This window comes from Pelophylax lessonae (genome assembly GCF_965119305.1).
Source record: "Pelophylax lessonae genome assembly, chromosome: 2".
Lineage (NCBI taxonomy): Eukaryota > Metazoa > Chordata > Amphibia > Anura > Ranidae > Pelophylax > Pelophylax lessonae.
Window position 1 is genome coordinate 13,088,113 of NC_138769.1, and position 25,487 is coordinate 13,113,599.

A 25,487-nucleotide genomic window follows, 5' to 3' on the forward strand; every position below is an offset into this window, starting at 1 on the left:
TTTTTTTTTCTCCCTCCTCCTCACTGGGCTCGGGTGAGGGCAAAAAGATCGTGCACTGCACCCCCACACAATACAATCAATGTAGATCTCTGTCTGATTAAAGAAGATTCTCCCTATTCTTTCCCTGAAAGCAATCTCCAGCCTGACCCTACAATAATCTCCTATCTCTCCCTCAGAAGCAGCAGGAACCTCTCCCTAGTATAGTTATAGCAGAGTGACGCACGGCGCTGTGCGACTCCAGCTTATATAGAGTCTGGGTCACATGCTGCACTGGCCAATCACAGCCATGCCATTAGTAGACATGGCTGTGATGGCTTCTAGGGCACACTAGTTAAACGCTTGCTGATTGGCTGCCTTGCACCTGTTGAAACCGCGCCATTAACCACTTAAGCCCCGGAAGATTTTACCCCCTTCCTGACCAGGGGGTATTTTGCGATTCGGCACTGCGTGACTTTAACGGACAATTGCGCGGTCGTGCGACGCTGTACCTAAACGAATTTGACGTCCTTTTCTTCCCACAAACAGAGCTTTCTTTTGGTGGTATTTGATCACCTGTGCGATTTTTTGATCACGCGCTATAAACAAAAAAAGAGCGTAAATTTTGCAAAAATAACAATATTTTTCACATTTTTTTATATGAAATTCCCCCCCAAAAAAAAGTAAAAATCTAAATTTTTTAAAATTTTCGGCCAATTTGTTTTATGCTACCTATGTTTGGTAAAAAAAAAATCGCAAAAAGCGTATTTTGATTGGTTTGCGCAAAAGTTATCGCGTTTACTAACAAAGGGAAAGATTTTTGTCATTTTTGTTGTTTTTTTTTTTTAACGCGTAATGGCGGCGATCTGCGATTTTTTTTGCGGTACTGCGACATTGCGGCGGACAGATCGGACCCTTGACTGACATTTTTGACACTTTTGGGGTTACCAGTGACATTTCTACAGTAATCAGTGCTAAAAATATGCACTGTTACTGTAAAAATACACTGGCAGTGAAGGGGTTAACTTTATTTGAGAGGGAGGGGCTGTGTGTGTCCCTAGGGGCGTGATTCTAACTGTGATTGGCTGTGGCTTGAGGTGTAGTTACACTGATCAACGGTCCTACATAGTAGAACCGTACGATAAGTGTTTCTACACAGGGAGAACTGACAGGCAGCTTGTTTACACAAGCTGCCTGTCTTTCTCCCTCTCCCCTGCCGATCGCCGAGTGACCAGCGGACATGGGGTCCGCCGGTCACACGTCCGGGGGGGCCCGTGACCGCGCGGGAGCGCGCCGCCGGCGGCGCGCGCTCCCCAGACCCTCCCAGGCTAGTGACGTACCGGTACGTCACTCTGCCTGTGAGGGGCTGACCGCCGCCGTATATAGTCGCGCGGCGGTCGGCAAGTGGTTAAAACCGCGCCAAAACATGAAATAACATTACCGAACAACGGACAGTATCCCGAACATACAGTGAAATGTTCGTGTCTGGGTACCGAATACCCAAAAGTCTGGTACGATCCCGAACAATACAGTCCGGGTTCGCTCAACCCTATATATATTTCAATCAGGTAGTGTTGTATAACTGCGCAATTGCCAGTTAAAGTAGCGCAGTGCTAAATAGCATAAAATTGTCTGGTCATGCAGGGGGTAAAACCTTCCAGAGATCAAGTGGTTAACCATTAATGTTTAAACTTTTATTTTTCTTTGTTTTGTTTATTAATATTTTTACACCTTCAACATATTTTTTTGCATGTCATATTATAAAAAAACTGCAAAATTAAAAAATAAATAAATAAAATAATGAAACTTTGTTTCATTTGTAAAAAAAAAAAAAAAACTTTGCAATACCTTGTACCAAAATCGTAACTTTTATGTCCTTTTTAAACAGGACAAAATACAGAATACAATGCGCACTTTTTATGCGCGACAACACTTTTTTACTTTTAAACCAACACTGCTAAAAAAAAAAATGAAAATGTGTGATTTGTTTAGGTTTTGTTACGTTTTATTGTCTAAGGATTGTGAAAAAAAAAAAAAATAAATCACTGTTGCAGGACAATATCATAAAAAGAAACCCTTGTTTGTTCTTATAAAAAAAAACATTATATGTATGACCTTGTTATCCTCAGTAATGATACGTTGATTGCCGAATAAACAGGTCCATAATTGTAATAATTGCTTTGCTCCATATGGGGGGGGGGGGGGGACAGGAGTGAGGAGGGAAGTGGGTTCAATCACATTATTACACTTAGGACAATATTGTATATAATTTCCAGCATGATGGATTATGTTTAATTTCGAATAGTATTGGGATCATGGGATAACAAGTAAGTTTTATTATTGAATAACCGCACAACACTTTTGTTAGAGATGTATTTTTTATTAAATTATTATCCACCTGAACTCCGGAAGATTTACCCCACTAGTAAGTGATCTGGTGCGGGAGAGCCGCCTTGCCGCCATATATGTAAGTTATGCGGTCGGCAAGCGGTTAATGTTGTTTATTATTTATTTTAAAGTATTCCTATTCTTTTTTTTTTTATTTATATTATTTTTAAAACTTTTTCTGTATATATATATATATATTTTTTTTCTTTTTTGGTGGAGGATGCGGGCATTTTTCTTATATATTTTTATGGCATTTTTATGGCATTACCATGACTGATCACCAAAAAAAAAAAACAAAAAAAAAATAATTCTCACACTTCTGACCTGACTTTATTTGTTGTTTGTACCTGTATCCAAGAAACAATAGTATGCATTTCGTTTTTTTTTTTTTTTATCCTACCTAAAAAAAAAAAAATTTCTTCCTAAAACATACTGACCATAAAGCTGGGCATACACTTTTTTCTTTTTTTAATTCAACCAGCAGGCTGAACAAAAAAATAACATATTCAGGGATCAACACGATCAGGGTGGATATGGGTATCCCCCCCTTCCCCGGGGGAATGTATAGTAAAAGCAGGGGGGCCTCTCCACAGTCAGAATACACAGATCAGCACTTCAGCCAATTGGTTACAAGCCGCCGACTGAAGATTTCCCAGCAGAAACAGATTTGACAGAAGCTGATCTAATGATTGACATCTAACAGGGAGGGGCTACACATAGATTGAAATTAGGCCAGCCCCTGCAGAACCAGTTGAATTTCCATCCATGTGCACTCGGCTTAACACCACACTGACACCACACACACAAAAAAAAAATTATTAAAAAATAACAACAAACAAATTTATAACTAGCAAAAAAAAAAAAAAAAAAAAGAAAATAAACCGCTCATCAAATTATGACTATCAAAAAATAAATAAATAAACAGCTTAATAATTTATTACTAGCAAAATGAAAATAAACAGCTCACCAATTAATGACTAGCAAAAAAAAAAAACAAATAAACAGCTCATTAATTTAGGATGAGCAGGAAAAAAAAAACATCAATGTATAAGTAGCAAAAAAACAACAAAAAAAAAGCAAACATTCATTTATGTTATGACTAGCCCAAAAAAATAAACAAACAACTCATCAATTTATAAACAGCAAAAAAGTAAACAGCACATTCATTTACTAAATCTGGAGCAGTAACCAATGAGCCTCTAGCTTCAGCTTGTTCAGTTGTGCTTTGAAAATGAAAGCTAGGAGCTGATTGGTTGGCATGCACAGCTGCTCCAGTCTTATAACTTACACTTGATGTGTCTTTTTGTTACAATGTTAGACAATTCTTACTGCCCCACCCCCCCTCCCCCGACTGTGAAGGTTTATAAACCCCGGGCCGTACTCCATATTTCTCCATTATTGAGGGATTACCTGCAGAAATCCACCCCGACATTCTTCATTATCACTGTCAGGGCGTACGTGTACCCCTCCCTGAGCACCCCGAACTGCGCCACCGCCGGGGTGAGATGGAATCCTCGTGGGACGCGCTTCACGGCGCTGCTTGAAGGTGAGGTGGAGGAAGTGCGCACCGCGCGTCTCACCGGATCTTCCACCGTTGCAAACTGGAGGAGACACAAAAACATAGGATAAGTGTACGGGGACACCAGAGGAGCTTACACTCTAATGTCCCCTCCCCCACAGTCACACACTATTATTATTATACATTTATATAGCTCTGACATATACCGCAGTGCTGTACAGAGATCCCTGAGCCAGTCACATCAGTCTCTGTACCAGAGGAGCTTACACTCTAATGTCCCCTCCCCCACAGTCACATCAGTCTCTGTACCAGAGGAGCTTACACTCTAATGTCCCCTCCCCCACAGTCACACACTATTATTATTATACATTTATATAGCTCTGACATATACTGCAGTGCTGTACAGAGATCACTGAGCCAGTCACATCAGTCTCTGTACCAGAGGAGCTTACACTCTAATGTCTCCTCCCCCACAGTCACGTCTCTGTACCAGAGGAGCTTACACTCTAATGTCCCCCCACAGTCACGTCTCTGTACCAGAGGAGCTTACACTCTAATGTCCCCCCACAGTCACGTCTCTGTACCAGAGGAGCTTACACTCTAATGTCCCCCCCCCCCCCCCCACAGTCACATCAGCCTCTGTACCAGAGGAGCTTACACTCTAATGTCCCCCCCCTCCCCCAAGTCACACACTATTATTATTATACATTTATATAGCTCTGACATATACCGCAGTGCTGTACAGAGAACACTGAGCCAGTCACATCAGTCTCTGTACCAGAGGAGCTTACACTCTAATGTCTCCTCCCCCACAGTCACGTCTCTGTACCAGAGGAGCTTACACTCTAATGTCCCCCCACAGTCACGTCTCTGTACCAGAGGAGCTTACACTCTAATGTCCCCCCCCCCCCACAGTCACATCAGCCTCTGTACCAGAGGAGCTTACACTCTAATGTCCCCCCCCCTCCCCCAAGTCACACACTATTATTATTATACATTTATATAGCTCTGACATATACTGCAGTGCTGTACAGAGAACACTGAGCCAATCACATCAGTCTCTGTACCAGAGGAGCTTACACTCTAATGTCCCCTCCCCCACAGTCACATCAGTCTCTGTACCAGAGGAGCTTACACTCTAATGTCCCCCCCATAGTCACATCAGTCTCTGTACCAGAGGAGCTTACACTCTAATGTCCCCCCCATAGTCACATCAGTCTCTGTACCAGAGGAGCTTACACTCTAATGTCCCCCCCATAGTCACATCAGTCTCTGTACCAGAGGAGCTTACACTCTAATGTCCCCCCCCCCCCCCCACAGTCACATCAGTCTCTGCACCAGAGGAGCTTACACTCTAATTTCCCCCCACAGTCACACACTATTATTATTATACATGTATATAGCTCTGACATATACCGCAGAGCTGACACTCACCTTGGTGTTGGGTACAGATGGTGGTTTACGGCTGAGGATGGACATGGGTAGTCTCACCTTCTCCCTCCGGGGGCGCCCCGTCACATCGGTGGTCAGGCTCTGGCTGAGAGGGCGATACGTCTGAGCCGGGATCATCTCTGGCCAGGCAAAGTTCCCCCCATCTGGAGGAGGAAGCGTTTGGATTGGGTAAAGTGGACATTTCCCTTTCATTTCCATACAAGTCACCATCACCCCATCATCATTATAGGGAAACCAAAACTCCCTCTTCTATTTTGTATATAAAACACCTCTTCTGATCTCCTTCATATGATTGTAAGGCTGGACAAGGAGCATTGTGGATGTTTCACATCATTAGAGATTGCAGACAGTCTATTGTTCTCACTAAGCAGACCCTGTCTGGTAGACTTGCAGAAATATAAGAAGCTCAGCAATGATCTGCAGATGTAATGAAGTCACTGACCTATGAAGAGAGAACGGCGCTCTGCTGTTGTAAACACCACAGATCGCTGTTCTCTCAGCTATCAGCACAGAGCTCCTCCTATTTAGGATCACAGGTTTCTGTGTTGATTCAGCAAGCCCCTCCCCCTCACAGTTAGAAAACACCCCCTAGGCTCACACTTAACCCTTTGATTGCCCCTGGTGTGAACCCCCTTCCCTGCCAGTGTCATTATTACAGTGACAGTGCATATATTTTAGCACTGATTACTGTATTAATGTCACTGGTTCCCCCAAAAGTGTCAGAAATGTCAGTTAGGGGTCCGATCTGTCCTCCGCAATGTCGCAGTCCCGCTAAAAATCACAGATCGCCGCCATTACTAGAAAAAATAAAAAATAAATAAAAATGACATAAATCTTTCCCATAGTTAGTAGACGCGATAACTTTTACGCAAACCAATCAAAATACGCTTATTGGGATTTTTTTTTTACCAAAAATATGTAGCAGAATACAAATTGGCCTAAAATGATGGAAAAATGTGATTTTTAATTTTTTTTTTTATTGGGAATGTTATATAGCAGAATGTAAAAAAATTGTGTTTTTTTTTTTTTTTTTTTTTTTCAGAATTGTCGCTCTTTTTTTGTTTATAGCGCAAAAAATAAAAATAGCAGAGGTGATCAAATACCACCAAAAGAAATCTCTATTTGTGGGGGGAAAAAAAAGGACATCAATTTTATTTGGGTACAGCGTCGCACGACCGCGCAATTGTCAAATAAAATAATGCAGTGCCGAATCGCAAAAAAATGGCCTGGTCATTAAGGGGGGAAAATCTCCTGGTCCTTAACTGGTTAAAGTTAAGGTAAAGTCTCTTTTTTTTTTGTTTTGTTTTTATAATACCAATCACGTCACACTGGAGGGGAGATTTTTTTGGGGGAAGATTTGGGGGGGGGGGTGGATTTGGGTCTGGAGGGGAGATTTCAGCAGGGGAGTGGATTTGTACTGGGAGAAGAGGGAAGGCATGCCGATTAGTGCTCCGTTTTTTTATTTTTTTCTTGAGGAAGGGGGTTTGGATGGAGTGTGGGGGGGGGGGGGAGAATGTGTAGGAGGGGTGATTTTTGTGTAGGAGGATGTGTAGATTTGTGCTAGGAGGGGTGATTTTTTTTTGGGGGGGGGGAGATTTGGGAGCTGGGGAGATCTGGGTGCGGGGGGGGGGGTGGATTTGTGTCTGCAGGGGAGATTTCAGCAGGGGAGTGGATTTGTGCTGGGAGAAGAGGGAAGGCATGCCGATTAGTGCTCCGTTTTTTTATTTTTTTCTTGAGGAAGGGGGTTTGGATGGAGTGTGGGGGGGGGGGGGAGAATGTGTAGGAGGGGTGATTTTTGTGTAGGAGGATGTGTAGATTTGTGCTAGGAGGGGTGATTTTTTTTTGGGGGGGGGGAGATTTGGGAGCTGGGGAGATCTGGGTGCGGGGGGGGGGGTGGATTTGTGTCTGCAGGGGAGATTTCAGCAGGGGAGTGGATTTGTACTGGGAGAAGAGGGAAGGCATGCAGATTAGTGCTCCGTTTTTTTACTTTTGAGGGGAGGAGATTTTTGCTCACACATGATCCTCATACATCTTGGGGGGGGGGGGGGCGCAGCTCGGCACGTTTGCCCTGAGCTCTTGTCCTTGTCCCAGCAGTGGATGGCAGTAAATACATGGCTTAATTGCGTGTTTCCCCCCCCCCCTCCCCCAACGCCCCCAATTCCCGGAAATCCCCATCATGTCGCCTTCACCTGTCTCCTGATATGGTAACGCACTCAGCGCCGCGGCGCGCTCTCCATTCTTGCACCCCGCTGGTCGTTCCTCGCCATCCAGTGCACAGCCTGTAGAAAGAGAGAGAAACGTTCGTTATAAAATCCAGGTCTCATTCCGTCCTTCCATCACAGATCCCAGAGATAAGTGGGCGGTTCCTCATTCCAGGACAGTGGGCGGAGCTATGAAAATCATTACTTTATACCCCCATCAGCCATTTATTCCGAATCGCGTAGAGCTGTTTCAGGCTTTGTGGCCACCATGGGCGGAGCTTCTGTCTCACGGGGTCCCGAGCCGCGCGCCACAGAAGCCATGGTGACCATAAACTGCGCTCATCACAGCTGGTCCAGGTATATACAATCCCCGCCCACTTTATTAGGTACAACCTGTTCAATGGCTGGGTAACACAAATTGCTAATCAGCCAATCATGTGGCAGCATTTAGGCATCTAGACATGGTGAAGACGACTTGCCGAAGTTCAAACCGAGCATCAGAATGGGGAAGAAAGGGGATTTAAGTGGCTTTGAACGTGGCATGGTTGTTGGTGGCTGAGGGGCCGGTCTGAGTATTTCTGGGATTTTCACTCACAATCATCTCTTGGGTTTACAGAGAATGGTGGGAAAAAGAGAAAATATCCAGTGAGCGGCAGTTGTGTGGAGGAAAATGCCTTGTTGAGGTCAGAGGAGAATGCGCAGACTTGTTCCAGATGATAGAAAGGCAACAATAAGTCAATAAAGTGCTCATTACAACCAAGGTATGCAAAATTACATAGTTACATAGTTAGTGAGGTTGAAAAAAGACATCAGTCCATCCAGTTCAACCTATGATGTGTGTGTGTGTTTGCTTTTAACCGTACATTGTATACCCCTGTATGTTGTACATTGTATACCCCTGTATGTTGTACATTGTATACCCCTGTATGTTGTACATTGTATACCCCTGTATGTTGTACATTGTATACCCCTGTATGTTGTACATTGTATACCCCTGTATGTTGTACATTGTATACCCCTGTATGTTGTACATTGTATACCCCTGTATGTTGTGGTCTTTAAGGTGCCCATCTAATAGTTTTTTGAAACTATCAATGCTCCCTGCAGATACCACTGCTTGTGGAAGAGAATTCCACATCCTTACTGCTCTTACAGTGAAGAACCCCTTACGCATTTTAAGGTTAAACCGCCTTTCCTCAAGTTTTAGTGAGTGGCCACGTGTCTTATTGTATTCCCTTACTCTGAATAGTTTGTTCCTTATGCTCGGGTCACCAGTACAGTATTTGTACATTGATATCATATCCCCCCTCAATCGTCTCTTCTCCAGAGAGAATAGGTTCAGTGCTTGTAGCCTTTCCTCATAGCTGATGTCCTCCATTCCCCTAATTATTTTTGTTGCCCTTCTCTGGACTTACTCCAGTTCCAGCACATCCTTCCTGAGGACCGGTGCCCAGAACTGGACAGCATACTTCAGATGTGGCCGGACCAGAGTCTTGTAGAGCGGGAGAATAATCTCTTTATTTCTGGAGTGAATCCCCTTTTTTATACATCCCAGTATTCTGTTGGCTTTGCTTGCGGCGGCTTGGCATTGCATGCCACTACCAAGCCTGTTGTCTACCAGTACCCCCAAGTCCTTTTCCATCCTAGACTCACCCAGAGGTTCCCCCCCCTAGTGAGTAGCCATTGGAAGGTTTCCACATCCTGCATAGAAGATATTGGCATGCTTAGTTTAGTATCATCCGCAAATACTGAGATTGTACTCGATATCCCCTCCTCTAGATCATTTATGAATAAATTAAACAGGATTGGTCCCAGGACAGAACCCTGGGGGACCCCACTTTCCACACCCGCCCAATCCGAGTACTCCCCATTAATCACCACCCTCTGTACTCTCCCCTGGAGCCAGTTCTCTATCCAGGTACTCACCTTATGGTCCATACCTACCTTCCTTAGTTTGTACAGTAAGCTTTTGTGGGGAACGGTGTCAAAGGCCTTTGCAAAGTCCAGATACACCACATCCACCGGCTTACCTTTATCTAGATGGCAGCTCACTTCATCGTAGAAGGTTAATAGATTGGTTTGGCACGAACGATTTTTCATGAATCCATGCTGATTACTACTTATAATACCGTTTTCATTACTAAAGTCTTGTATGTGGTCCCTTAACATCCCCTCCAAAATTTTGCAGACTACTGATGTTAGGCTGACCGGCCTATAGTAACACAAATTGCTAATTAGCCAATCATTTGGCAGCATTTAGGCATCTAAATGTGGTGAAGACGACTTGCCGAAGTTCAAACCGAGCATCGAATGTGGAAGAAAGGGGATTTAGGTGACTTTGAAAGTGGCATAGTTGTTGGTGGCAGACGGGCTGGTCTGAGTATTTCTGGGATTTTCACACACAACCATCTCTCGGGATTACAGAGAATGGTGGGGAAAAGAGAAAATATCCAGTGAGCGGCAGTTGTGTGGAGGAAAATGCCTTGTGGAGGTCAGAGGAGAATGGGCAGACTGGTTCCAGATGATAGAAAGGCAACAGTAACTCAATAAAGCGCTCATTACAACCAAGGTATGGAGAATACTATCTCTGAACGCACATCTAACCTTGAAGCAGATGGGCTACAGCAGCAGAAGACCACACCGGGTGCCAACCCTGTCAGCTAAGAACAGGAAGCTGAGGCTACAATTGGCACAGGATCACCAAAATTGGACAATAGAAGATTGGAAAAACGTTGCCTAGTCTGAGGAGTCTGGATTTCAGCTGCGACATTCAGATGGTAGGATCAGAATTTAGCGCATGGATCCATCCTGCCTTGTATCACTGGTTCAGGCTAGTGGTGGTGGTGTAATGGTGTGGGGGAGGGGGGGATAATGGTTCAGGCTGGTGGTGTAATGGTGTGGGGGAGGAGGGGGGGTAATGGTTCAGGCTGGTGGTAGTGGTGTGGGGGAGGAGGGGGGGGTAATGGTTCAGGCTGGTGGTGGTGGTGTAATGGTGTGGGGGAGGAGGGGGGGGTAATGGTTCAGGCTGGTGGTGGTGGTGTAATGGTGTGGGGGAGGAGGGGGTTAATGGTTCCTGCTGGTGGTTGTGGTGTAATGGTGTGTGTGGGGGGGGGGGGGGGATAACGGTTCAGGCTGGTGGTGTAATGGTGTGGGGGAGGAGGGGGGGGTAAAGGTTTAGGCTGGTGGTGGTGGTGTGATGGTTTGGAGGGGGGGGGGGGTAATGGTTCAGGCTGGTGGTGCTGTAATGGTGTGGGGGAGGGGGGGTTGTGGTTCAGACTGGTGGTGGTGGTGTGATGGTGTGGAGGGGGTAATGGTTCATGCTGGTGGTTGTGGCGTAATGGTGTGGGGGAGGGGTAACGGTTCAGGCAGGTGGTGGTGGTGTGATGGTGTGGAGGAGGAGGAGGGGGGTGTAATGGTTCAGGCTGGTGATGGTGTAATGGTGTGGGGGAGGAGGGGGGGTAACGGTTCAGGCTGGTGGTGGGGGTATAATGGTGTGGGGGGGGGTAACGGTTCAGGCTGGTGGTGCTGTAATGGTGTGGGGGAGGGGGGGGTAACGGTTCAGGCTGGTAGGGGTGTAATGGTGTGGGGGGGGGGGGGGGTAACGGTTCAGGCTGGTGGTTGTGGTGTAATGGTGTGGGGGAGGGGGGTTAACGGTTCAGGCTGGTGGTGGGGGTATAATGGTGTGGGGGGGTAACGGTTCAGGCTGGTGGTGTAATGGTGTGGGGGAGGGGGGTTAACGGTTCAGGCTGGTGGTGGTGGTGTGATGGTGTGGAGGAGGAGGAGGGGGGGGGTAATGGTTCAGGCTGGTGGTGGTGTAATGGTGTGGGGGAGGGGGGGGTAATGGTTCGGGCAGGTGGTGGTGGTGTAATGGTGTGGGGGGGGGGAGAACGGTTCAGGCTGGTGGTGTAATGGTGTGGGGGAGGAGGGGGGGGGGGTAATGGTTCAGGCTGGTGGTGGTGGTGTAATGGTGTGGGGGAGGAGGGGGTTAATGGTTCCTGCTGGTGGTTGTGGTGTAATGGTGTGTGTGTGGGGGAGGGGGATAACGGTTCAGGCTGGTGGTGTAATGGTGTGGGGGAGGAGGGGGGGGTAAAGGTTTAGGCTGGTGGTGGTGGTGTGATGGTGTGGAGGGGGGGGGGGTAATGGTTCAGGCTGGTGGTGCTGTAATGGTGTGGGGGAGGGGGGGTTGTGGTTCAGACTGGTGGTGGTGTGATGGTGTGGAGGGGGAGGGGGTAATGGTTCAGGCTGGTGGTGCTGTAATGGTGTGGGGGAGGGGGGGTTGTGGTTCAGACTGGTGGTGGTGGTGTGATGGTGTGGAGGGGGTAATGGTTCATGCTGGTGGTTGTGGTGTAATGGTGTGGGGGAGGAGGGGGGGGTAATGGTTCATGCTGGTGGTTGTGGTGTAATGGTGTGGGGGAGGAGGGGGGGGTAATGGTTCATGCTGGTGGTTGTGGTGTAATGGTGTGGGGGAGGGGTAACGGTTCAGGCTGGTGGTGGTGGTGTGATGGTGTAGAGGAGGAGGAGGGGGGTGTAATGGTTCAGGCTGGTGGTGGGGGTATAATGGTGTGGGGGGGGGGGGGGTAACGGTTCAGGCTGGTGGTGCTGTAATGGTGTGGGGGAGGGGGGGAATGGTTCGGGCAGGTGGTGGTGGTGTAATGGTGTGGGGGGGGAGAACGGTTCAGGCTGGTGGTGTAATGGTGTGGGGGAGGAGGGGGGTTAACGGTTCAGGCTGGTGATGGTGTAATGGTGTGGGGGAGGGGGGTTAACGGTTCAGGCTGGTGGTGGGGGTATAATGGTGTGGGGGGGGGGTAACGGTTCAGGCTGGTGGTGCTGTAATGGTGTGGGGGAGGGGGGTAACGGTTCAGGCTGGTAGGGGTGTAATGGTGTGGGGGGGGGGGGTAACGGTTCAGGCTGGTGGTGGTGGTGTGATGGTGTGGAGGAGGAGGGGGGGTAATGGTTCAGGCTGGTGGTGGTGTAATGGTGTGGGGGAGGGGGGGTAATGGTTCGGGCAGGTGGTGGTGGTGTAATGGTGTGGGGGGGATAACGGTTCAGGCTGGTGGTGTAATGGTGTGGGGGAGGAGGGGGGTTAATGGTTCAGGCTAGTGGTGCTGTAATGGTGTGGGGGAGAAGGGGGGGGGTAACAGTTCAGGCTGGTGATGGTGTAATGGTGTGGGGGAGGGGGGCGTAATGGTTCAGGCTGGTGGTGGTATAATGGTGTGGGAGATATTTTCTTGGCACACTTTGGACCCCTTAGTACCAATTGAGTATGGTATAAACCCCACGGCCTACCTGAGTATTGTTGCTGACCATGTCCATCCCTTTATGACTACAGTGTCTCCATCTTCTGATGGCTCCTCCCAGCAGGATAATGCACCACATCACAAAGCTCCAGTCATCTCACCACTGGTTTCTTCACCATGACAATGAGGTCACTGTCCTCCAATGGCCTCCACACTCACCACATCTCCTCCAATAGAGCACCTTTGGCATGTGGTGGAACGGGAGATTCCCATCATGGATGTGCAGCCACCAAATCTGCAGCAACTGTGTGATGTTATCATGTCACTATGGAGCAAAATCTCTGAGGAAAGTTTCCAAAATCTTGTAGAATCTATGCCACCAAGAATGAAGGCAAAGGGGGGTCCAACCCGCTAATAGTAAGGTGTACCTAATAAAGTGGCTGGTGAGTGTGTATCCAGCAGTTGTTCTGCCTGCAATATTACATTTTTCCACTAGATGGAGTCGGTAACTACTTACTATTTACTTTGGCAGAAACTAGAAACTGTTCAGCTTTAATAAAAGTTCCCAATATCCTTCAGTCTAAGAAAAGGAAACAGGTGCATCCTGGGAGCTCAGACTCCATATTAGGAACCAATAGAAGGAACCAGCTTTTAGAGCACATGTTGGACTAAAACTTGCATCCTGTTTTGTTAATAAAGCTTCAAACTTACATCCAGTCTGGCTTATTGCAGAATAGGAAGGTTTAGCTGCATGTAGAGTTACACACAGGGAAACGTGTAGGGAGGACAGAACAATCGCCGACAAACCTGAAACAGCTGTATGCAGTTTGGAAAAAATGGACCAATAATATTAGATTATATTTGCGCTGTACACCAGCAGTTCAGCTTCTCAGCAACTTGGCTAGAATCAGGTGAAATATCTATTCTTATCAGTGTCCAGTAGGGGCGCTCTGCCCGTCCTGGTAGGAATGGCTGGTTGTAAAGTATCTCTGCTGGTATGATGGGGGTCCTGAAGGACCTTCCTTGTGGGAAGGAATCCAAATTAAGTTGGGGGTTGGTAGGGGCCCAGTGTCTCCTGATTTGAGCAAAGCTACCTGGTCTGGCTGACGGGTGGGAAGGCAGAGAGCTCATGGTATTAAGCTTCCCTTGGGAGTGGTGACTATGAGGTGGTCTTAGTATAACTATGGGACCCCACAGTGAGAATAAGCACTAGGCCATGGCACCACCTGTTTTTTCCTCCTCTGAACCTTGCCTCATGAGTTGGCCTTTTTTCCTGAGACCAAACAACTTTTGTTACTAGGCCAGAAGACCTAGGCATTGTCCTGCCTTGGGGGCCTTGGTTCGAGAGAGCCCCTAACCTAGTACTTAATGGTTGGCTTCAACTAGCCACGAGGAGAGGGGTCTGCCAGGCTTTTGTCAGGAGTCTTGAGCCTTGTAGGCTCAGGGGAAGGTTCTTTCTCCTCGGGAGGGGACCAGAAAGTGCTCTTAGTATAACTATTGGTTTGGGACCCCACTGTGAGAATGGTCACTAGGCCATGACACCACCTGATTTTTTTTCTACTTCATCCCACTTTATGGGTTGGCCTTCTATGCGAGACCAAGTAACTTTCGTTACCAGGCCAGAAGACCTAGCCATTGTCCTGCACGTTGGCACCTTATTTATTTTTCTCCATGTGAGTCACTTTCACTTTTTTATTTGGGTTAGAAGGCTTCAGGTCTTCAAGCATTCCCAGAAGTCTAGAGGAAAGATGTGTGGCCATTGGGTTCCTTCTTCCTCTGCCTTTGAGGTCTTGGTTCGAGAGAGCCCCTGACCTAGTACTTGGTGGTCAACTTCATCAACTAGCCACAAGGAGAGGGGTCTGCCAGGCCTTTTGTCAGGAGTCTTGCACCTTGTGAGCTCAGGGGATGGTTCTTTCTCCTCGGGAGGGGACCAGGAAGTGCACTTAGTATAACTATGGGTTTGGGACCCCACTGTGAGAATGGTCACTAGGCCATGGCACCACCTGATTTTTTTCTTCTTCATCCCACTTTATGGGTTGGCCTTCTAGGCGAGACCAAGTAACTTTTGTTACAAGGCCAGAAGACCTAGCCATTGTCCTGCACGTTTGCACCTTATTTATTTTTCTCCATGTGAGTCACTTTCACTTTTATTTATATGGGTTAGAAAGCTTCAGGTCTTCAGCCATTCCCAGGAGTCTAGAGGAAAGATGTGTGGCCCTTGGGCTCCTCTGCCTTAGGGGTCTTGGTTCGAGAGAGCCCCTAACCTAGTACTTGGTGGTCGGCTTCAACTAGTCACGAGGAGAGGGGTCTGCTAGGCCTTTAGGCTAGGTGGACCAGAGTGCCTTCTTCTATCCTACCCACACCTAACAACTATATTTACATTTTCTCCATCAGCCCATCCCCCACAGTTATTGCCTTTTGTTTCCCTTGACCCTCCCTTATAGATTGTAAGCTTGAAGGATCAGGGCCCTCTAATTCCTCCTGTATTGAATTGTATTGTAACTATGTCTTCCCTCATATTGTAAAGCGCTGCGCAAACTGTTGGCGCTATATAAATCCTGTATGATAATAATCAGGATCCTTGCACCTCATGGGCTCAGGGGAAGGTTCTTCCTCCTCGGGAGGGGACCAGGGGGTGCTCTTAGTAAAACTATGGGTTTGGGACGCCACTGTGGGAATGAGCACTAGGAGATGATACCACCAGTTTTTATTTTCCTGCATCTTGCCTTAATAAGTTGGCCTTTCAACGGAGACCAAGCAACTTTTGTTACCAGACTGGAAGACCTACTCCGTGCCCTGTACATTGGCACCTTATTTTATTTTTCTCCGTGTGTGTGTCACTTTTACTTTTTTTTATGGGATAGCAGGGTGCAGGTATTCAGGCCTATCCTGGAGCCTAGGGAAAAGATGCATGCTTACCATCATCATTGAAAGTTAAAATAAAAGAAAATCCCAAATTTTGGTTTGTCCCCAGAAAAGTAATAGAGGTAAAATCTTCCAATGGGGACACTGGTTCTGGTGACCTAGGGGTCCCAAAGAGATTCCCTTAATTTGCAGGGATTTCTTCTCACTTCCTATTTTGGCTATGGGGCAGGAAGTTATGGGAAATCTCCCTAATGGGACACAGATGTAAAAAAAATTAACTGACAGAGGTTATAACACTCCCTTACTTTATCCAAAATTAAAAAAAAAAAAAAAAAGTTCTTTGTCGACTTGTAATTTCACACTGTCGACAGTAGATGTTACTGGTATGACTGGTCATAGTATGAGATTTCACAAACAAAACTAAGTTATGAATATTTATATTTTCTTCAACCAATCCAGTAGGAGGTTTAGGCCACTGGTGCATGCTGGGGAAGGATATACATATTTAGGACAGGCCTTGTGCTCTTTATCTTACCCTGAGCTGAGGCCTAGGTAATTGCTGCTGGATGGAGATCTGCTGTTAGGCCCAATAGTCTGGTTTAACGTGCGCTGAAGTGGTCCCGAAGCTGTCCTGCCTGGTCTGGAGGAAGCTGGGCCAAGGAGGAGATCCAGGGTAGGCCCTGTGCTAGAGAGAGCCAGTAAGAGGGCTGGTCCCTCAGAAGGGCATGGTGACTCAGTTGGACACACTAAAATTTGGGAAAGTGATTAAAGTGTTCTCAGGTCATCTTAAAGGTTCTGCCACTGTGAAGCTGTCCAGGAGAGTCTGTAAGTGATCTGCTAGGGTATCTGGGAACCCTCACCACCTTAATCATTCTGCAATAAAACTTTAAAAAGACAAAAGTGTCTGTTGCCCGATATCTTTTCTCTGTCTCCCAATTTTAGCCATGGACTAAGCCTTGGGGTGAAATGCTAGCCCACCCCTGCCTCTGGAGGTGCTATCCTGCCTTTGGGTTGTCAGAGGGGTGCTACATTACTTTCATAAAATTACTTCCAGTGAACTCCTAATAATACAGTCAGGATTTGGGACAATTTGAAAAATTGTGGCAGACACACACCTGACTCCTCCTCCTCAACACTAAGCGCCAGCTCCTCCTCCTCCTCCGTATCCTCTTCATCCTCCCAGGCAGTAGAGGATGGGGGCAGCTGCTTGGACAGGGCGTCCATGTCTGGTGACTGAGAAGACAAGAGGCTCTGGTTATTTACAAGTTACTGGGAGGATAGAACACCCTAAAAGACTCTCTTTTTGAAATGTTTCAGCAGGTAGATGTAAACCCTGATGAGAGGCTGCTTGGTGTATCATAAACAACTTCCATTTTTTTCATAAAATATATTTTCACCCCTTCCCGTCTTTGTAAACATGAAAGCGAGACCATTGATATCCAAAGACCATCAAACATTGCGTATCAAGAATAATTATGCATTCAACTAGATTTATTCTGGACAATCATTTCGGCTCTGAATGCTCTCAGACATCAAAAATCAACCTGAAAAATCAACCCAAATGGGGAGCTTTGCAGCACCACCACCCTTCCCTATCTCAGTGCTGCTGACTGCCACTTCCTGTCTACATGCACGCACTCCCACTTCCTGTCTACATACACTCCCACTTCCTGTCTACATACACTCACTCCCACTTCCTGTCTACATTCACTCACTCCCACTTCCTGTCTACATTCACTCACTCCCAATTCCTGTCTACATGCACGCACTCCCACTTCCTGTCTACATGCACTCACTTCCCCTTCATATCTACATATATGCATATACATATAGACTCCTCTGGCAAGAGCTACAGTATACGCCAATTCATCACCTGCACCACAGAATATGTGGTTTACATATTACAATGTCCTTGCAATTTACTTTACGTTGGCCGCACCATCCGTCACCTGCGGACACGGATTGGTGAGCACCGTAGAGGTATTTTGCAGGGACTAAATACAAAAAATGGGAAACCACCCCATAGTGTGCCCCGACACTTTGTCACCCACCATAAGGGCCTAGTACAGGACCTTAGGGTGTGGGCGGTTGAGTGCGTACCCAAGGGTTCCTTGTCCAGCAATGAACGTCTCTCCTTGCTTTGCAAGAGAGAGACGTTCTGGATTTATAAGCTCAATACTCTGTCCCCCCATGGGTTGAACGAGGAGCTCGACGCTTACACTGTGGTGTAACATTCATTTTGGTTGGGCTCGAGGTCGTCATCTGTCATTTTTCATTTTTTAAAATTTTTTTTTTTTTTTTTATATATATTTATTATATATATTTTTTATATTTTTCATATATTGTTCATATATTTTTCTTCCAATAATTTTTTATGATATTTGTTGTTTTATTTTTGTTTTGTTTAGTTATGTTATTATGTTGTTGTTCTGTATTTATCATGATTTGACACAAGGTGGAGCCAGAGAGTGGGGGGCAACGCCTCTTCCTCCTCATACCCTATAAATGTGCCCTTTTTAGTTAGCCACAGGAGATCTGAAGAAGGGCTCGGCCCGAAACATGTCATTTCCCTCCAATTGTGGCATTCCCCAATAGCTCCGCCAGGTGATCCTTTGGTTGTGTAAGAGCCGGGTCGTTGGTGAGCTACCTCCACACTTCCGGCTACATCGTTGGTTCAGCCCCTGGTGCGCACGTCGGCGCTAGGCACCTGGTGACGTCATCTCCCGGCGCCGTGTCAGCAGGGACTGACGAGCAGCGGCCGCTGCCACCTCGGGCGCGCACCGCCACCGGAGCTGTAGGTCGGGGTTTGAGCATTCTACCCCCCCCCATCAACCTCTTCTCACCCCAGGCATCGCCCCATTCGGAGACTCACCCGCAGCGAAGGTTCCCGATTCGATCGAGGCTGTCAGTCCATCAACAGGTGACACACCGTCCAGACCTTACAGGTGGTAAGGCGTTGTTTTCCTGCCTCTGGGTCCTCCTTGCTCTTTGAGTTATCTCCTTTGGTACCATGTCTACATGCTTAGTACTACATCCTTGGCACACCATTGGTTTCTCCCTGACCAGGAGCTTATTTTATTGATTTTAATAAACAAGCTTATCATCCAGATCCCGAGCAGCATCCAAGTTCTTTCTTTCTTTTTATGTCATTTTGTCCGGGAGCGCCATCATACCCGATTTTTTTGTGTTGCTATATATCTACATACACTCCCACTTCCTGTCTACATACACTCCGACTTCCTGTCTACATGCACTCACTCCCACTTCCTGTCGACATGCACTTATTCCCACTTCCTGTCTACATACACTCCCACTTCCTGTCTACATGCACTCACTCCCACTTCCTGTCAACATGCACTCATTCCCACTTCCTGTCGACATGCACTCACTCCCACTTCCTCTACACATGCACTCACTCCCACTTCCTGTCTACATGCACTCCCACTTCCTGTCTACATACACTCATTCCCACTTCCTGTCTACATGCACTCACTCCCACTTCCTGTCTACATGCAATCATTCCCACTTCCTGTCTACATGCACTCACTCCCACTTCCTGTCTACATGCACTCCCACTTCCTGTCTACATGCACTCACTCCCACTTCCTGTCTACATGCAATCATTCCCACTTCCTGTCGACATGCACTCATTCCCACTTCCCGTCGACATGCACTCACTCCCACTTCCTGTCTACATGGACTCATTCCCACTTCCTGTCTACATGCAATCACTCCCCCTTCCTATCTACATGTACTCACTCCCACTTCCTGTCTACATACAGTATCTCACAAAAGTAAGTACACCCCTCAGATTTTTGTAAAAAAAAATGTTTGTTTTTAATGTGACAACACTGAAGAAATGACACTTTGCTACAATGTAAAGTAGTGAGTGTACAGCTTGTATAACAGTGTAAATTTGCTGTCCCCTCAAAATAACTCAACACACAGCCATTAATGTCTAAACCGCTGGCAACAAAAGTGAGTATACCCCTAAGTGAAAATGTCCAAATTGGGCCAAATTAGACATTTTCCCTTCCCGGTGTAATGTAACTCGTTAATGTTACAAGGTCTTATGTGTGAATGGGGAGCAGGTGTGTTAAATTTGGCTCTCACTCTCTCATACTGGTCACTGGAAGTTCCACATGGCACCTCATGGCAAAGATTTTTCTGAGGATCTGAAACAAAGAATTGTTGCTCTACATAAAGATGGCCTAGGCTATAAGAAAATTGCCAAGACCCTGAAACTGAGCTACAGCACGGTGGCCAAGACCATACAGCAGTTTAACAGGACAGGTTCCACTCAGAACAGGCCCCGCCATGGTCGACCAAAGAAGTTGAGTGCACGTGCTCAGTGTCATATCCAGAGGTTGTCTTTGGAAAATTGACGTATGAGTGCTGCCAGCATTGCTGCAGAGGTTGAAGGGGGGGTCAGCCTGTTAGTGCTCAGACCATACGCCGCACACTGCATCAAATTGGTCTGCATGGCTGTCGTCCCAGAAGGAAGCCTCTTCTAAAGATGATGCACAAGAAAACCTGCAAACAGTTTGCTGAAGACAAGCAGACTAAGGACATGGATTACTGGAACCATCTCCTGTGGTCTGATGAGACCAAGATAAACTTATTTGGTTCAGATGGTGTCAAGCGTGTGTGGCGGCAACCAGGTGAGGAGTACAAAGACAAGTGTGTCTTGCCTACAGTCAAGCATGGTGTTGGGAGTGTCATGGTCTGGAGCTGCATGAGTGCTGCCGGCACTGGGGAGCTACAGTTCATTGAGGGAACCATGAATGCCAACATGTACTGTGACATACTGAAGCAGAGCATGATCCCCTCCCTTCAGAGACTGAACCGCAGGGCAGTATTCCAACATGATAACGACCCCAAAAACACCTCCAAGATGACCACTGCCTTGCTAAAGAAGCTGAGGGTAAAGGTGATGGACTGGCCAAGCATGTCTCCAGACCTAAACCCTATTGAGCATCTGTGGGGCCTCAAATGGAAGGTGGAGGAGCGCAAGGTCTCTAACATCCACCAGCTCTGTGATGTCATCATGGAGGAGTGGAAGAGGACTCCAGTGGCAACCTGTGAAGCTCTGGTGAACTCCATGCCCAAGAGGGTTAAGGCAGTGCTGGAAAATAATGGTGGCCACACAAAATATTGACACTTTGGGCTCAATTGGGACATACACAGGGGTGTACTCACTTTTGTTGCCAGCGGTTTAGACATTAATGGCTGTGTGTTGAGGTATTTTGAGGGGACAGCAAATTTACACTGTTATACAAGCTGTACAATAACTACTTTACATTGTAGCAAAGTGTCATTTCTTCAGTGTTGTCACATGAAAAGATAGAATAAAATATTTTAAAAAATGTGAGGGGTGTACTTACTTTTGTGAGATACTGTATACTAACTCCCACTTCCTGTCTACATGCACTCACTCCAGTGTTTGCTGCTCATCATGGACCGGCTTCCTGATAGTGACTAGTGATGGGCTCGGGTGTGTTCAGATTGAGCCCGCCATGAAGCCGGTACTGCACACCGTCAATCATCCGAACACGCCCAAATTGCTAATAGTGACAGCGGCGGACCATGCCTGTGGCATCACAGCTGCTCTAAGTCTCTACCAGTTCAGCATGTGACAGGGTGACAACACTGGAACACAATTGGGGTAGTTGTCACCATATAACAAGAAGGGCCAGAATAAGGACATTCATGGCAGGGCCAGCATCAGGGATTATTTTAATGAAACTTGAAGGTTTATAAAGATTGAAAATCACTTTTGAAATACCATGGACCTGTTTTATCTTAATAGGGGTTTGGATTGGGTTTACATCTACTTTATCTGAGAAGAAAACTGGAGCTTTACTTTAAAAAAATAACTTCTTCAGTGTATCAGTGTACAATTGGCTTGACATCCCATCATAACTCTTAGAGCTTGTCGGGGGAACATCATCAATATTGTAAGAGGGGCCACGGTGGCCGGATCTCACCTGGTTCTGGAGGAACTGCTGAGCCATCTCGGACTGGAAGTATGGAGGGATGTCTCTGTTCCTCATAGCGGACAGGTTATCCTTCTTCTCCTGGATCTCCAGCCTGAAGATACAACATACTAAGAGTTCAGTCTCTTCTTACCCTGGATCTCCATGCCAGATGAAACGGGAGCCTGACCACCCCAACCTTTTTCCTCAGTGCCGGATGGTGACCTTGGAGGCCCGGGGCACTTCAAGCTGGGGGGACCTTCAACATAGATTTTGTCCAACACTTTGCTATGTGATTCTGTCCGAATTCCAATCCAGGGCCTTACCTGTCCTGAATTTGAGCAATCGTATTTTTGGGTAAAACGTATTACTAAAGTTTTACCCTATCCAAGATCGCAGAGTGTCAGATTCACCCATTGGGTCAACCGGGGAGTAAGCTTCTCTCTTATGTTTCTCACTGTGATAAACCAATGCTGGTCATTAACTTCACTCCCACATGATGGGGTCGGGGCTGTTGCTTAGCACTTTCCAACATTTTTTGAACTTTTCCCTTGTCCCACCCAACAAGGCAATAAATTCCATGACACAGTCAGAATTAAAGAAACATCTCGAACAGTAAAATAATATGAGAAGTTGAAATGTAAAACGTCTGCAAGAAGCCCCCATCCCTTTCTTTGCCCCTGAAGTCAGGCTTAACTGTTCCGTATCCTAACACGCACACACTTTGAAAATTTTTTTAATAATAAAATTAATTTTATAATTATTACATTTTTCAAAAAAGAAGTCTGGGGCCCCCTCTGGCAAGGGGGTCTTGGGCAACAGCCCCCTTATAAATCCAGCACTGCCCATCCTTCATCTCCAGGGCTCTTAACCATCATCAAAAGCCCATCTTCATCCCTAACCCTGGCAACTAGGCCCAGGGTAAGAAAAAAGCTTAATGGAGGAAGCGGAGGGAGGTTCTAAATAGTAACAACAGGGTGAGGGATCTTGGCCCACTGGACCTCCCATTGTTGCTACCCCCCCAATCCCCCCCATGGAGCTTAATTCTTAAAGTTTAGATAACGAATATGGCGACACCTGGGCCAGCAACATTTTATGGGTCAGCAGTGATCTCTAAATGCTGATTCCAAGTTTGAAATACATTAGAGGTCCCTGGACCCCTCTAGTGATATTTATTTAATTAAAAAAATCTTAATTTGTATCAAATTTTTCTAGGGGGTATATATATATATACAGGGCTTTTTTCAGCAGGAACGCAGGGGAACACAGTTCTGGCACCTCCAGTACTAAATGTATGCAAGGGGTGCTGAAGGGTCTACTGATGCTGGCTGCTGGGGGGGGTCCATTTTTGCACATGGGGTTCTATTGTTGCTTTGGAAGTCTGTTGGTATTGGTGGAGCATCTATTGTTGGTGGGGTGGGTCTTATATTGCTGGGGGGTGAATTGTTGCTGGGAGAGTTCTGCTGTTGAGGGAGGGTTCTGTTGATGCTGGCTGTGGGACAATTTGTTGTTGCTGCCAGGGGTCTATTGTTGCTGGGGGTCTACTGTTGTTCTGGGGGATTTTCTGTTGTGGGTGGTTCATTTTTTTGAGGGGAGGGGGGTTCTATTGTTGACGTAGGGTCTATTATTGTTGTTGGCTGCAGGGGATCTATTTTTGTACGGGGGGGGGGTCTATTGTTGCTTTGGAAGTCTAATGGTATTGGTGGAGGATCCATTGTTGGTGGGGATGGTCTTATGTTGCTGGGGGGGGGGGTACATTTTTGCTGGGAGAGTTCTACTGTTGAGGGAGGGGTCTATTAAAGCTGGCTGTGGGGAGATTTGTTGTTGCTGCCCGGGGTCTATAGTTGCTGGGGGGTATATTGTTGTTGGGGGTCTATTGTTGTTCTGGGGTATTTTTCGTTGTGGGCGGTTCATTTTTTTGGGGGAAGGAGGGGGGTCTATTGTTGATGTAGGGTCTATTATTGTTGCTGGCTGCAGGGGATCTATTTTTACTGCTTTTTTTGTTCTCATTAACAATTGACATAAAAATTACTTGCCACAAAAAAAGTTATGCTTGGTTTTGTATTCTCCATAAAGGGCAGTACAGGGAGATGGGCAAGGGGTGGAACCAAGGAACATTCCTCGGAGGTGGGTAGGGGCCAAGAAAAGGGGTGACACAGAAGGGGAGAGTTCCTGCACCTATTCTTTGAGAAAAAAAAGCCCTGTATATATATATATATATATATATATATATATATATATATATATATATATAAAGGCTTGCTGTGATCAGAAATATTGGCAGCAGTTTCCTTCTCTAAATGTCGTTTTGATGGCAGTCACAAAAGAGCCATCAGGCTCCTTTTATATAGTCCAACCCTAGGGGTAGGCCTTCAAAAGTACACAAAGCCTCTAGGGCCACCTCATTCACAGCAAAGGCACCGATTGGCCGGGGCTAACTCACCTATAGCCCTACAGGGCAGGCTGCTCTATGCACAAGAAACATGGAAAAGAAGTCCCTGACTTTTCCGAAAATGCACAGCACTGAACCGCATGGTGTCGTGGCACCATGCGATTTGGTGCACGCGCAAATGCATACTTTTATAGATGTGTGGGATGCCATTAACAATCAATGTCACCATGCGTTTCTGCTAAATGGCAGCACATTTTTTGGCGTATCGGGAAAGCATGCGCTTTTGTTATTTTAACAGGCAGCACAGAGAACTGAAGAACTGGCGCTCCGATTTCTCTGCCAATCCCCGCTCTGTGTTCAGCCCAGAGCGGGAGGGGGGTTGTTAACACTGCAGGCTCTGCTCGTGTAGTCTGGGGTCTAGAGGGTCTGCTTACAGCTCACATCCAGTTCAAGTTGAGACCTGGCGGGAATATGCGGCAGTAAGTGGAGACCTAGAGGGGATATGCGGCAGTAAGTTGAGACCTGGCGGGAATATGCAGCAGTAAGTTGAGACCTGGCGGGAATATGCGGCAGTAAGTTGAGACCTGGCGGGAATATGCGGCAGTAAGTTGAGACCTGGCGGGAATATGCGGCAGTAAGTTGAGACCTGGCGGGAATATGCGGCAGTAAGTTGAGACCTGGCGGGAATATGCGGCAGTAAGTGGAGACCTGGCGGGAATATGCGGCAGTAAATTGAGACCTGGCGGAAATATGCGGCAGTAAGTTGAGACCTGGAGGGAATATGCGGCAGTAAGTTGAGACCTGGCGGGAATATGTGGCAGTAAGTTGAGACCTGGCGGGGATATGTGGCAGTAAGTTGAGACCTGGCGGGGATATGCGGCAGTAAGTTGAGACCTGGCAGGAATATCTGGCAGTAAGTTGTGACCTAGCGGGAATATGCGGCAGTAAGTTGAGACCTGGCGGGAATATCTGGCAGTAAGTTGAGACCTGGCGGGAATATGTGGCAGTAAGTTGAGACCTGGCGGGAATATGCGCCAGTAAGTTGAGACCTGGCGGGAATATGCGGCAGTAAGTTGAGAACTGACGGGGATATGTGGCAGTAAGTTGAGACCTGGCGGGAATATGCGGCAGTAAGTTGAGACCTGGCGGGAATATGCGGCAGTAAGTTGAGACCTGGCGGGAATATGAGGCAGTAAGTTGAGACCTGGCGGGGATATGCGGCAGTAAGTTGAAACCTGGCGGGGATATGCGGCAGTAAGTTGAGATCTGGTGGAAATATGCGGCAGTAAGTTGAGACCTGGCGGGAATATGTGGCAGTAAGTTGAGACCTGGCGGGGATATGTGGCAGTAAGTTGAGACCTGGCGGGGATATATGGCAGTAAGTTGAGACCTGGCGGGGATATGCGGCAGTAAGTTGAGACCTGGCAGGAATATCTGGCAGTAAGTGGTGACCTATCGAGAATATGCGGCAGTATGTTGAGA

At 46.9% G+C, this 25,487-nt stretch overlaps 1 protein-coding gene across 1 annotated transcript in view; it reads right to left on the minus strand.

Annotated features, from left to right (window-relative positions):
* SPAG17 (sperm associated antigen 17) overlaps window positions 1-25,487 on the minus strand; it is a gene marked incomplete at its 3' end in the record, with an annotated part of 339,719 nt that overhangs the window by 13,459 nt on the left and 300,773 nt on the right. The window contains exons 39-43 of the mRNA XM_082247915.1: window positions 21,626-21,728; window positions 16,754-16,871; window positions 7,525-7,614; window positions 5,318-5,478; window positions 3,775-3,965 (exon numbers count right to left, since the gene is read on the minus strand). Coding sequence (XP_082104041.1) covers window positions 3,775-3,965; window positions 5,318-5,478; window positions 7,525-7,614; window positions 16,754-16,871; window positions 21,626-21,728 — 663 coding nt within the window. The remainder of the gene's footprint in view (window positions 1-3,774; window positions 3,966-5,317; window positions 5,479-7,524; window positions 7,615-16,753; window positions 16,872-21,625; window positions 21,729-25,487) is intronic.